The sequence below is a fragment of the Acanthochromis polyacanthus genome, chromosome 7, assembly GCF_021347895.1.
Source record: "Acanthochromis polyacanthus isolate Apoly-LR-REF ecotype Palm Island chromosome 7, KAUST_Apoly_ChrSc, whole genome shotgun sequence".
In the NCBI taxonomy this organism is placed as follows: Eukaryota; Metazoa; Chordata; class Actinopteri; family Pomacentridae; genus Acanthochromis; species Acanthochromis polyacanthus.
Genome location: NC_067119.1, coordinates 33,231,466 through 33,245,664, shown reverse-complemented (window position 1 = coordinate 33,245,664; position 14,199 = coordinate 33,231,466). Strand labels below are relative to the sequence as shown.

The following is a 14,199-nucleotide window of genomic DNA, read 5'->3' as shown; positions in this document are numbered from 1 at the left end:
ATGTGATGTAGATGTTGGCTGCTGGTGTTTGTCCATCCTAAAGCTAGTCTTTATCCGGATTATACTAAATCTTTGATTCATCATTACCAACTATATTCAATCAATGGTTTTATAATCTAAGCAATTCAGGCAAAATAATTGATCTGAGTGAGATCATTTCTCAAGCACATAAAGGTTTAGGTTTGATGCACCACAGCATGATTTGACTCAGACCACCCAGTCAGAAAGGAAAGCGAAGACCAGCACAGACAGTCGACATCTGCCCCCTGCGCTTCCATTGCTTCGAGATGAAAACACTTAATTACAAAGCATGAAAATGTAATTTAGATAAAAGTCTGAGAAACGCATCATACATAATGTTATTTCCATGGTATTAAACAAATTTAAAAAAAACATGCAACTGAGGCTGATGAGCGATCAGGCACGAGTAGGAGGTAGCGCTCAAACCCACAGCAGCACCCTGGCAGAGCTGCACAGATTGGCTGCGGGCTATTCTTCTCACGGCTGAGGCAGCCACAGAGGGCTCATCTCTGTGTCCTCTACCTCAGCTCAGCAGCCACCCAGCCAGCATCTGCGTCATCACACTCCTCCTCTGCGTGGCAAAGGGTCACTTTGGAGCTGCGGGAAAATATTATTCATAAAAAGGGAGCCTGACAGGACCCATTGTAGAAGATATTTGGAGGATTTGAGAAGCAAGCAAAGCTGATGAGCTTCTCCTGAGTGCAGGAAAAACATCCTGTTTACTGCCTGCTGGGCTGCTCTTTTTAGTAAGCTTCAAGATGCTGACAGCAAAGCTTCGGGCTACCTTTATCAAGAGTTCTTAAATAACTAGCTTTCAAATATGCTTTGACTCACATGTTTCTCTTTAAATCTGAGCCAAACGTTTAAGGTCTGCATGCTCATCTTCTTTTACAACATATAATTAATGTATAATGTCATGATAGGCAGTGTCAAACAAAGCCAGCAAAACTAGAAAAACAGTGGAATCCCATGAAGCAAACTGCTGCTTCATTTGTCCTTGTCAAGGTTAGTCAGGAGTCCTGCTGAACACTGTCCCGCGTCATCCACTGTAGCTATGTTCCCCACAGCAGGATGGGAGGGGCACACATGGGGTGGGACCAGACACCTGTCATCTTCATGACTGTCACTGCCTCTATAAATACTGCATTCCAAAATCTAAACGGCCTATGAGAGCTAGAAATAAAACATACCACTATGCACAGAAAAAACTATGCATCACTTGAGCGGCTTAGGGTCAAAGAAAATCTGGATAACGGCAGCGCTTTAAGGACTCCAGCATTCCTCAACACAGACTCTGCAGAATTCTATTTGTGTTTGCCGTGGGGAAAACAGCACTCTCAACATCAAAGCTTTACATCATTTCAGCCGCCAAAACATGCTGACTAAAGCTCACAGGCATGAATCGCTCCAGGCTCTGTTCACCAACTGAATGGGGCGGAAACTGTTGAATTGGGAAGACACAGTAGAAGCATGTTACTAAAGCAACTTCAAACTTGGTGTGTGTGGACAAACACACACCCAGTTAAGTGGACTGTAATAGCAGCCCTTAGAGACAATGGGTTAATAGGAGCATCTCAAAATACATCCCTCTTTGAGGGTGAGTCACCTCTGCAGTGCCACTTGGGGATGAGGGAAGTTTGAGCTTGTGCTAAATACGATTCATGACGATACCTGGACTTAAATGATATGTCCAGAGTTGGCTTTTCCTTAGGCAGAGCCAAATACAGGCAAGGAATGGGGATGTTTTTTTGACAGAAACTCCAGTAGCATTCAATTCCCAATTAAATATGAATTTCAAGCTTCATTCCAAGCTTATTCATGTGATGCTCACACGTTTCTCTGGGCTAAGATAAGTCTGCAAATTAAATAAACATCTAAATGTATTTAAGTAAACATAGAAAGACAGTGTCACAGCAAAATAAAATACCTATAATGAGGGCAATTAGGTCATGTCGATTTAAACGTGACCTTGTGTATATTTAAATAGACATGACTTAATTGCCCTTATAATAGGCATTTTATTCTGCTGTGACACTGTTATATGTTTACTTGGATAAATTTAGGTTTCATTTGCAAGCATGCATGATCAACCTACCAGCAACCTCCACGATGTCACCAGGCACAATGTCTCTGGCCTTGATCCTCTGCACAGTTTTCCTGTCCTGCCGGTACACTTTCCCCATCTCAGGCTCATACTCTTTAAGTGCCTCAATTGCATCCTCAGCATTGCGTTCCTGTTGAGGAGAACACGAGTTTCACTGCTAACATTTCTGAGCAGCTCTGAAGTGAACTAATAAAAATCACATAAACAGAGATGAATGTTCTCCCTTGAAGAGCCACTGACTCTTCCAGCTCAATGTTTGTTTCATCAGGTTTTGGAGATATCTGCGCTTTTATTGAAATATAAAAATCACATCATTTTCTGTCTTTTCCACTTTTATCCTTCACCAGAAATCTTCATCAGAAATAAAAACACATCAGTCAGAACGGTCTGCCCACACACTTTTACTGTAAAATAAATAAATAAGCTAGCCTCATATGTAAGCAACATGAAGACAGACTGCTGATGAAAACTGACAGGCTGTTCCTTTTCAATAGGAAGCTTCTTTGAAACAATCTTGACACTAAAATAACTTTCAATACATAGTGACTATCTAAGGCTACAGTGCCAGTGAAGTCTAACAAACGTTAAAACTAATTAAACATGTAGAATTATTAAGTACATTTTCAGAAGTCCTCTCACTGAATCACATTCTGCGTCCATATTTAGCTTTAATAATATCACCCGCAGCAGATTGGGCACAATTTCTAGATCACTCGCGTCTGCTCTCACTGGTGACTGTATTTTAGCTTGACATATACACCTCTGTGCATCACCTTTGAAGTGTTTCTGTTGAATCTGTGTCTACATTTTGTATGCACAAAACAGTACTGCACTGGATTAGACTGCAATGGATACATGATTAAAATGATAAAGGCAGGATATTTATCAGTCTGTTGTACTGATGGTATTTCAACAATGCATTATAGAGCTCAAACTGACAAGGTAGAGCTTTCAATATCATTGTGAAATTTGCTTAATGTATTGATTTTAAAATTATTTCATGTGTAAAGGCTGGTTATCTCAGCAATTTATCCTTAAGTTTCCATTTGTGCTGCTGAAATCAACAAAGCAAGAAAACATTGATTTTCCTAAATGAAATGTGATTCACTGCAACAGAAATGCATTACAGATATATTGTCCAGATACATGAGAGCTATAGTGAGATTTAAATACAGGTATTTTGAAATGTGTTCCCTCACCTGCCACACACCGACAATGGCATTCGCTATTAGAATGAGTAAAATTACAAAAGGCTCCACGAAAGCTGTGATAGTTTCTTCTCCCTCCTCAAACCAGGCCAGGACCTGAGAACATTTCAGGAAAATACGTAATTACTGATTGCAGGAATTTCACAGAACACACATCAGCAAACTACAATGACAAAAAGAGACAAAAATCAGGGGGGGGGGGTGTAAAAATCACTTCTCCGATAGATGACAAACCTGCTGTACAGGCACCAATCAATCATTCGACTCTAACTGGTCCAATAGATATCATTTAGAGAGATCTTTTAATGCCAGCATTACAAACCATTAACATGAGGGTTCAGCTGTTTATCAACTGCCAGAGCTCTGACAATAAAACTCAAGGTTGTTAATAACTAAAGATCATCTTCCACATTTCATATATGAAATTTAATGCACATGAAAATAACAAAAAAAAACTATATCATACAGCTGAAAATAAATATCTAATTCAATCATTAAAACCAACACAATCTTGTCTACATTTTGGAAACATAAGAGCATACTTTTTTATTTACTCTGGTTGTTAACTGAATTCTAGGAATACTAGCAGTCCAACTGTTGATATTCTCCTGTGGATATTTGCAATTATTGATCTATTTTTACAGCCAAATCTGCACAGTCCAGCTGAAGTGCGTAGGGATGGAAGCTTTTCTATAAGCATTTAATTCAAGGATGTACACATGCCACTATTAAGACGGCTGAAGAGACTTTAAATAGTTTAAGTTATTTTCATTAACTTAAACATTTTAAACCTTTCCACTGATCTCTTTCACCAGCACAAAAGGACTGGTCTCCACATGGTTGCATATACAGCAGAAATTTTGACAGTTAAAATAAAACACCGTATCTTTACCTGGAGTCTCATCTGAATTGCTGTTCCTTAGAAAACTGTCCTTAAATTACCTGGTGTGTCACAACTAATTAGTTAATCTCCCATAATGTAATAAAGCAATCAACGTCAGTGAGACCTAAGAATCTGACTGTGGTGGACGCCAAAGACATTTTGAATGGCATAACTCTAATGGGAGGCATAACTCTTAATAGCTGTGTCAATACAGAAGCACTGCACTTAATAGTGCCCTACTGTATGTCCTGACACAAGCAAGAGATTTACAACTTTGCCCAAAGGTAAAATATGAGAGCTGCAACTAACAGTCCCTTATGTATTGACTTACCTTAGTAAAGTCACATAATGGATTAGCTGTGGATAATATAAAATGGCAGAAAATAGCAAAAAAAATGTCTGTCAAAGTTTGTCAGAGCCTGAGGTGATCTCTTAAGACATCTTGTTTTGTCCAACCCACAGTTGAAAACCTAAATATATATTGCTTACAGTAATATTCAATTACAGAAAAGAAGCAAATACTGACTTTAGAGAAGCTGGAGGACTTATTAATTCCTTATCGAAGCAAAGGGCAATTATTTAACTGTCGACAACCAATCAGTTGAGGACTAATAAGATTACAAACATTTAGAGCACTTAATCTCATAAAATGCTGCCTGTAAAAACCAGGAACAGGCTCTTAAAACATATACTGTATTCTGACACAAACCCAAAGAAATTTAACAAAAGTAATACAGACTTACTTCTGAGAAACTGCTGCAGTAGGATCAGTTTTACAGACATACATTAAATATAGGAGTGATAAAATTTACATTGAGGTGGGTGTCTGACAAAGAGTCCTCCCACTGAGGGGTGAGGGCCCAAATTTGGTCTTGAGTGGTGCTCTGTTCCCATCAGACAGCAGCCACTGACACCTCAGTATCACCTGACCGGGCACCGCACACTACATACCAGCTCACACACCAACACGCGGGAAGCCTCGCTTATCAAAATGTTCTTCTTCAGCCATCTGTTAATCTAGTGCACAGTTGTTTCTAACAATGTGAAACAGTAAAACCGCAAAAGTGACTCATGCAGTGCCAAAAATTTATTCCAGTTTTGTATCCATCACTGAAAAACTTTCCAACCATAGCTTAGGGAAGTCACATTTCCATAAGAACAGGGTTTTTTTCATTTCTTAATTTTGGTGAAACAGATATTACTAATTTAAAAATAAATGTATAGAAAGCCCTGTATCTTCAGGACACTGCAACATTATCGAGTGTTAAAACCTGAGATCTTCATTTAATGTAGCTCCTGAATGGGTTCGGACACATGCTGATGACACTATTACATAATGGCAGACCACTATCAAACATTTATCTCTGTAGCACTAAAAGTCAGCGGCCCGGGCAAGACCGCGGTAAGTCATTACACAGCAGTGCTTGACAAGTCAAATGTCTTACTTGGCACAGGGTGACAGCAACTCAATGCTGCTGCTGCTGTTGTCACCATTCCTCAGATGGGTCGCTAGCCTTCTCAGCTGTTTAGCTCCCTACTATGCGAGTGTAACCACAGCCGAGTTATACAAACTGAAGTCTTTCACACTTCAGCACTATGCACTGCATAAACTGTCCCCTGCCGTTCACCAAACTGGGCTTAATAATAATCCCATCTTCAGTTTTGACTTCACGTAAACAATCTTTTCACCAGAGGTGGGAACAGAAAACTATTTGAAGGACGGGATGAGAGTTCCTTAAGTTTTTGGGCTTAGTTCATGGATTAGCACATCATCTCTTTCGAATTACAAACGCAGCATGCAAGAGGAGTGTAACAGTGCAAAGGAAATTCATCTGCAAGTCAGGAACTGACTTGAATTTAGAACAGACCCAAATTTTAATTCAGTTCCATTCATCGAGTTGAAGATGAGATGACAGAGCACGAGTCTGCGCAGTCGAAACTCCTTCATGAATGCAGCAACCCCAATAAGACAAGCATCATATCAGACAGTACTAGTAAACCAAAACCAAAATGTGATTTACTTACAAAAGATATACACGCAGCCAGCAGAAGGATTCGCACGAGTAAATCTTCAAACTGTTCAAGCACGAGCTCCCATAAAGATTTCCCTGCAGACAGAGGAGTTGGTGAAAAACAATCCGTCACAAGAACTTGTTCTAATAAAATCACAGTAACCGCGTCGGTAACAGTAGTGATTACCTTCCTCTGCTGGCAACTCTGTGTGCAGATGTGGGAGTCGATCCAGGATCACACAGGAAGCAGACAAAGAAGAAAAAGAAGACAAGTGATGGATAAATACTTGTTCTTTGGTTAGATGGTCTGTCAGTTCCTGTTCCTTTTTTGGAACTTACTCCTAAACAAGAAAAGCTCGGTGCTCTGTATGTCTGAGAAGTCTTAACCTGATAGCACTAAATCATGATTAGGTGTCAAAACCAGCAGCATATTCTCAATTTTTCCTCAGTGATGATCCAGTCATACATATTGCATTACACAGTGACGTAGTGCTCAGATCATCCCCATTAAACCAATCATTTCATATTTTTTTCTTAAAGCTGATGTTCGCGTCAGCTTTACACCACTAACAGGTGGATATAGTTTGAATTCTTGAAGCTTGGTTTCACAATAGGAAAAAACATGGCATTTCCAATCAGCACAAAGGTCACAGTGACTTCAGGGAAATCACCCTGCATGACCTCCCAGGTGATATTAATATAAAACAGCTGTTTAAGTCCAGGACAAGAGAGATTAACTTTGACAGCTAATGTTACTCCAGTGATCCTGTGGCCTCTGTTCAGGATCAGATGCCTCCCAGATCCCCAGGCACATGGGCCGATGTGCTGCACTTTTCAACAAGGTTACGGTTACTCCAACAATGACACAATGTTCAACAGTGTCTCCATACTTTACGGCTACTGTCAACAGTGTCACAGTGAGGTTTGTTTAAAACTGTTTAACCATGACTACACACTGATACAATGTTCAGAAGCACATGTTGAAGCTGTATTATATAATGTTGGAGGGTTTTAACCGTAATATTTACATGACTCAGGTAAAGTTACATAATAATCAATAGATTTTAATATTTAAACTTGGTAGTTAAATTTACCTTTGTAAATTGAAGCTACACTAATGAAAATTTTTAAATTACCAACGAATGAATAACTTGGTCCTCATTGCTACAAATTCACAGAAAAGTATCAGTAAAGTCGGCAGTTGTCCTTGGCTCTATGGGCCGCTTTAGTCTTGTTTACCACATCGGTTTGGTTTTATGGCCTGCAGCTTCACAGTTTTGTGTAAGAAACATCCAACAATGACACAATGTTGTAATTTGTCTCCCTCTTTTACAGTTTCTGTCCACAGTGTCAACATGTTTTACCATGACTACACTGACACAATGTTCAGCACCGTGACCACACATAACAAGGGCCGTTGACTAATGATTAATTAGTTGCTGTGGAAGAGATGGGAAACCCTTGAGGTCACCATGATGATGTCAAGTCAAATCCCTTTATGGAGTCAGTGTTCTGCCAAAAAGTGATTATCTGCCAAAAACTGACTGATGTCTCTAGGAGCAATTATCTTCATGTCTACTGCTAGCTATATATGGAGTATGTTTAATGTCAGAGCCGTACATCATAAGAGTAAATTATGAGTCAGTTTTCAATGTTAGCTTATACTTTGTCTGTGTCACATATCCTGTCATGCATGTATCCAAATGTGTGTTGTGTTTTCCTTGCTTTCCCACCCCTCCCTCTTCTCCCATCCCTCCCCCTTGCCCTCTTCTGTCCTTCTCAACCCGCCCGGCCAGCAGGCAGATGGGTCCCCCTATATAGAGCCGGGTTCTGCTCGAGGTTTCTTCCCTGTTAAAAGGGTGTTTTTCCTTGCCACTGTCGCCTTTGGGCTTGCTCTGGGGGTCAGGCATTTGGGTTCTGTAAAGCGTCTTGAGACGAGTTGACTGTAATTGACGCTATATAAATAAAATTGAATTGAATTGAATTGCAGTAGTTTACCTGCTCTGCATAACTATTCATATCCAATACAGCTGTTTCAACCAGCCGAAATAGCTTTTAAGAACTATCCATCCATCCATCCTCTATACACCGCTTTATCCTCATTAGGGTCGCGGGGGGTGCTGGAGCCTATCCAGCTGACGAAGGCAGGGGACCTCCTGGACAGGTCACCAATCTGTCGCAGGGCTACATATACAGACAAACAATCACACTCACACTCACACCTACAGGCAATTTAGAATAATCAATTAACCTCAGCATATTTGTGGACTGTGGGAGGAAGCCGGAGTACCCGGAGAAAACCCACGCATGCTCAGGGAGAACATGCAAACTCCATGCAGAAAGATCCCAGGCCCAGGCCGGGATTTGAACCAGGGATCTTCTTGCTGCAAGGCGAAAGTGCTAACCTACCACTGTGCAGCCCCTAAGAACCAATTCAACTCATATAATGCAGTTTTCCACCTGCCAGGAAATAACTGCAGCCCCTTCATTGAGAGTTAAATGCTATTCATGCATCAAAATCATTTAATTTCATCCATGAGGGTTATAGTTACCTATTGTAGCTCAGAGGATAATTGCAAAAGATAATTTCTCTATTTTATCTATAAAAGTCATATGTCATATTGAAATTAAGGTGTAGTTTCCACATATAAACAAGGAGACGAGGCTTACCAAACAGCCTAAACATCAGAAACAATACCACAATACTTGCTATAAATAGAAATGTCATACATGATCACATTATAACTGCAAATCTTTCTTTGGTCACGATTAAAATGAACACTGAATTTCCATCCAGACGGGCGGCTGCTATCAGCACATATTTGCATGTTACGAAAAGCAGCTGTATAGGCTGAACGATAACCACTCTGAGGCACCGCACCGGTAACGCCGGCCGCCCGGTGACTTTTAGACTTGCCCTGCTAACCGGTGTGTTTTCCCGGCAGAAGCAGCGGTGTTTGTGGTGTCTGTACTGGAAAGAGTCGTACCGTTTAGGCCCCATTTCTCTCGCTGTCGCTTCACCTCGTCCAGAGAAAGTCCGGTGCTCTCATTGACGCAGAAATAACTGTAAACTTCTTCCACACTCTTGGTGTGAGCGTTCTCCATGGCGGACACACGGCTGCTTCCCGCTCAGCTTCACAAAAACACCGCTGCACTGGACGGCAGGCTCTGGAGCTCTCTGGACCCTGGACGGAGAGGAGTTTGGTACCAGAGCGGTGGATTCACACCCGGAGAGCTACCGACAGCTACCGGCCGCCGTGTCCCCCTCTAGGGCTGTTCTTCACGGGAATGATGGGAAATGTGTCACGGAGAGCCTGGTTCCTCTTCTCCCTGGATGGAGGTGACTCTGGGGGGCCGCTTATCTCCGAACACGGCGGGTTGTGTCTGCAGCAGTGTCCCGTGCTGAGGACCGCATTCACCGGTCCGCTGCTCCTCTGGGCTACCGTACCGACCGTACCGTTTCTCGCCGTGGCGCAGCTCCGTGTGGCTGAGCTCGGTGCCGACAGTCTGGTTTATCAGCGCCTCTCTGCTGCCCCTCTTCCTGCGCTGCATGTGGACTCCTGTCATTGGACGAAGGCTGTCAGCTGCGTTCAGACCAGAAGCCGTGAAAACACAGAAACCCGGAACTGAAGAGCTCACTAGACCCTATCAGACCCTGTTTGGAAGCATGAAGGACAGGGTTAGTTTGCATTGATATAAGTGCTCCTCCCATATGTGGTGAAAATCTGTGTTTTACTGCTGACACTCGGTCGATATTATTAAACACATTCCACATATTAACTGTGCGCTCTCTCATATGAAGGCTTGTCTCTTATTCATTCTTGTTTGCATCAGCTTCACCCTAATGCCCCAGAGTCCTCATCTTGTCTCTTGTAAGGGCCACAGAAGTATGTTTATCAAAGTGACAGATAGGCTAACCCAAGAGTGTCAAATTCATCTTAGTTCAGGGGTCACATTCAGCCCAATTTGATCTCCAGGGGTCTGGACCAGTAAAATCACAGCATGTAAACCAATAAATTACAACTCCAAATTTTTCCTTTATTTTAATGCAACACCTATGTTCTGAAAATGTTTACATTTAAGGAATTATCTTTTTTCAGAACATTATGAACAACCTGAAATTTCTGAAGAAAAATAAGTTCAGTTTCAACAACATTATGCTTCAGTTTATCATTTACACATTGAACCGTATCGATCTCAGTATATCTACAAAGACACAAAACATTTAGTCATAGGTATCTGGAACTGAACAATAAAATTATTTAGTTTCTGATCAAAATGACAAAAGTCAGACAAAAAATAACAAAAACAACACAAAATATTCTAAAAATTAGACAAAATGACAAAAGTGAGAAATGGACAAATGACACAAAACAAATACACAAAAAATTTGACAAAAAAGTAAAGCGACAAAAAATTGATACAATCGAGACAAAGAATTACCTAAATGACAAACAAGTAAAAAAAATGACAAAAGCAAGAAACAAAACAACAAAAAGATAGACAAACAGCACAAGCGAGACAAAAACACGCAAAATGGCAAAAATGATACACAAAACAATGACTAAAACAAAACACAAAGTGACAAAAATAAGACAAAAAACACAAGTGAAACAAAAAGGAAATACAAAACGAAAAAAAATGAGAAGCAAAACAACAAAAACAATTAGCCAGTTATCAAAAATCATACAAAGAATGATAAAATATTACATAAATGAGACACAAAATTACCAAAGAACAATCTAGTCTTTTATTTTATGATCAAAACAACTTGTCAGGGTGTAGAAAATATTTAAAATTTGTAGTTTTTCAAATTTCCAATTTGCAGTTCTAGTCTTCTCTGTAATTTTTACACTTTACGTCGTCCCGCGGGCCGGACTGGACTCTGTGGTGGGCCGGTTTTGGCCTGATGGCCTCATGTTTGACACCCCTGGACTAGCCTCTGCCTCTTCTCTACTGCTAGGAGACCAACTTCTCTATCAAAATGACTGTAAACCTTTGGCTCCCATGAGTATATGGTTCATTCCAGTATTGGAGGACATTTGGGCTACAAAATGTTTGAAAAATAAACCTTCTCTTTTACAATTTTCTGCTACATATTCAACAATATTAGGTCATAAACTATCAAAGGCTTGATTGGCCCAGCTTACACATCAATGGTACCATCTTTATTCCATATTTTGTTTGTCGTTTGCCAACCCTACTCTAATCACAGTAACAGGGTTGCTAATCCATGCTGATGTTAGCTTTTTCTCACCAGTAGTAGCTAGTTATTTAGCTAGCTGTTACTGCTTGAGGACCAACTCACTGGTGGAAAAAAAATCAAGAACAAGAAAAAAGAAATTGCCTTCTCCTGATGATATGCATAACAGGGTTACAAGAGGTAGAGTGAGACATTCAATCCAGTCTGAAAATGTGATGAAAATATGAAAAATAAAGAGAGAACATAGCTTTGCGCTACCCTTTCTTGTGGAAAACGCGCAGACGTTGTTTAAACACTGAGAGGAAGATACAATATGTGTGTCCTCCTCCAGGAATGTCAAACACATCATTTCTGGCATTCTGATGAATTTTAATGCGCCAATATGTGCTTTTTCTAGCACAAGTGGAGCTACATGACTGTAACAAGTGCAGCCACCCCAAACGAACAATAGTGATGTCCACTAGGGGGTTACACGCATCCTCATCCAACTGGAGATATGTCCTGTAACCCTCTAACCTAAAATTTTAAACCAACAACTTAAAATGCCTAATTTGAAACAACCATTCCAGTTTTTTTTTGTGTGTGTGTTTTTTTTTAATTGGGTTGAGGGTAACATAAAAATAGCCTATTATATGACTTCTCCTCACAGTGTATTTTTACATGGAAGTAATGCCTGCGTAAGCAAATGATTGAAGTGACCCAAAAATGACTATTTGTCCTACAGTAATTTGCCACTTGGAGGAAACAAACAGGTTTAAAAAAAAAAAAGAAATATCAGTTTCTTTGCCACTCCAGTGTGAGTAATAGCCTCAGCCCAGCCACCTCCATGAAAATAAAGTCTGGCTCTGTCTGTTTCCTGCATCTATTTATGGAGTAAATGTCTTTATTTATGTCAAGGAAAACATTACGAAATTCAAAATGTAATAAATATGATGCAGTATGTCTATCAAGCATCCTGTGCTGCTTTCAAATGTTTTCCTTTAGATCAACTTTTCTTATTTAATATAATTCCTGCTAAGTCAACACACATATAGGTCTGATTTACTCTTCTGTTCCCTTTTGTGTCTTTTGTTTGGGGAAGTAAACCTACACTCCATTGGTTGCAAAAAGTAGTCCAATTGTGTGGAAGTCTGTGAAAAAATGACAGAATTCTTATTTTATTTTACCTTTGTTAACTTTTTACTACTGAGTTTATGGTCCCATTTTTGAGTTTCAAGTGTCCTTAAATACAACATATTGCTCATTTATTAAATTCTGGTCCCATTTAGAGTAAAACAGACAATAAAGCAGAATATATTTTAAAGAAGAGCTATCATTACATCACTCTTTTCACTGTATCTTTTCTGTGGTTTCCACAAGATTTATGCTCATGACTTCTCAAAGCTTTCTGCACATCCAGAACATATTTTTGATTAATAATCTGTAGCAGAAAGAGCCGACTTGTTGAAAGAATTGTTGCATCTAGGAGTAAATATTGTATCGTTTTAGACCATTGCACAGCATAAATGCACATTTATATATACTTTTATATCTAAATTGACAGACAACTCTATACATTGTTCTCAGAGCTATATTGATTAGCTGTTATTTTCACTGTATCACTGCCTCATTAACACTTGACAAAGGCCCCTATTTTTGTTTGAGAGAAATGAGCTCATGCTCAGAGAAGACATAGCAGCACCACAAGATAGAATAAAAACCACAAAATACAAAGTCTTTTTTTTCAAATCCAATGAATAAAGCCAGACTATATCAAGCTTTTCCTGATTCAGAATGAAACCTTGGGGGTTATTATGTATGATCCATCTATATACAGCAAAGTCAATGACTCTGTGCTGCCTTATTTGATAGAAATCATGTACCTCCCATTTGATAAACAAATATGTCTATCATGTTGAGTAAATAAAATAGCTTTGGTTTAGCAAATATACACATATATCGTTTTTTATTCTCAGTTATTAAGATTTTGGTGTAGGTGAGTTTCCTTTGGTGTTGGCTAAAACAAACCTCTTTTGGGGTACCAACAAATCCTCTATAAATCTGATTTACCCAGCACATTTGCAAAATAAGTGAAGGCAATTTGCTGTGAAGTTGTGAGGGCAGGAGGTTAACCCCTCAGCCTTCATGGTGTTCTTTACAGGGTATCACTGTCAGATGTTTTACAGGACTGGCATGGATCGTCTGTTAGCATGTCTTAATAAGGCCCTAAGAAGCACAAGGTGCTGTAACAATAATAATATGAACCTGCCCTGTTGGACATCAAGCTGCCTTTTACAATGCACACTTGATCCATTTGGCACAAGAGCCACTAACATTGGCTGTCAACAACAGATTAAGTTGCTGTGAGAGGAAGGGTTGGGTCCTGAAACATCTATGAAGACATTTGTTGGGAACAACATGAGGCACTCAAGAGAGTCTGTGTAGAGTGAAGAGTCGCTTGCTAGAAAAGTAATCAAAATTCAGTATCAGAGGTCAAATTTATGCAAGCCCAAACTGGATAAAGATTGATTGTAAAGAATAAATAGAAGCAGAGAAGTTGGACAATTAAATTGCTTTCGTCTTTTAAAATGTTTCATAAATAATCTTTATTGTCGATATGTTTTCACATTAAAATTTCAATTTGTGACTCCCAGCTATAGATAAAAAAACAGAAAAAGGCACACTATGTACACTAAAAATAAAATCCTCAAAAGATAAAAAAATATGTGAACATACACTACTCACAATAAGTTAGGGACATTGTGGGGTCCTCAGTGGATTTCATACAA

The 14,199-nt window shown here is 39.6% G+C and overlaps 1 protein-coding gene across 1 annotated transcript in view; it reads right to left on the bottom strand.

The window, feature by feature from the left end:
• Positions 1-9,855, bottom strand: part of LOC110956311 (sarcoplasmic/endoplasmic reticulum calcium ATPase 2-like) — a 40,137-nt gene extending 30,282 nt beyond the window's left edge. Inside the window, exons 1-5 of the mRNA XM_051950730.1 lie at positions 9,216-9,855; positions 6,416-6,433; positions 6,242-6,324; positions 3,325-3,429; positions 2,117-2,255 (exon numbers count right to left, since the gene is read on the bottom strand). Coding sequence (XP_051806690.1) covers positions 2,117-2,255; positions 3,325-3,429; positions 6,242-6,324; positions 6,416-6,433; positions 9,216-9,333 — 463 coding nt within the window. The 5' untranslated portion in view covers positions 9,334-9,855. The remainder of the gene's footprint in view (positions 1-2,116; positions 2,256-3,324; positions 3,430-6,241; positions 6,325-6,415; positions 6,434-9,215) is intronic.
• Positions 9,856-14,199: the final 4,344 nt, after the last annotated feature.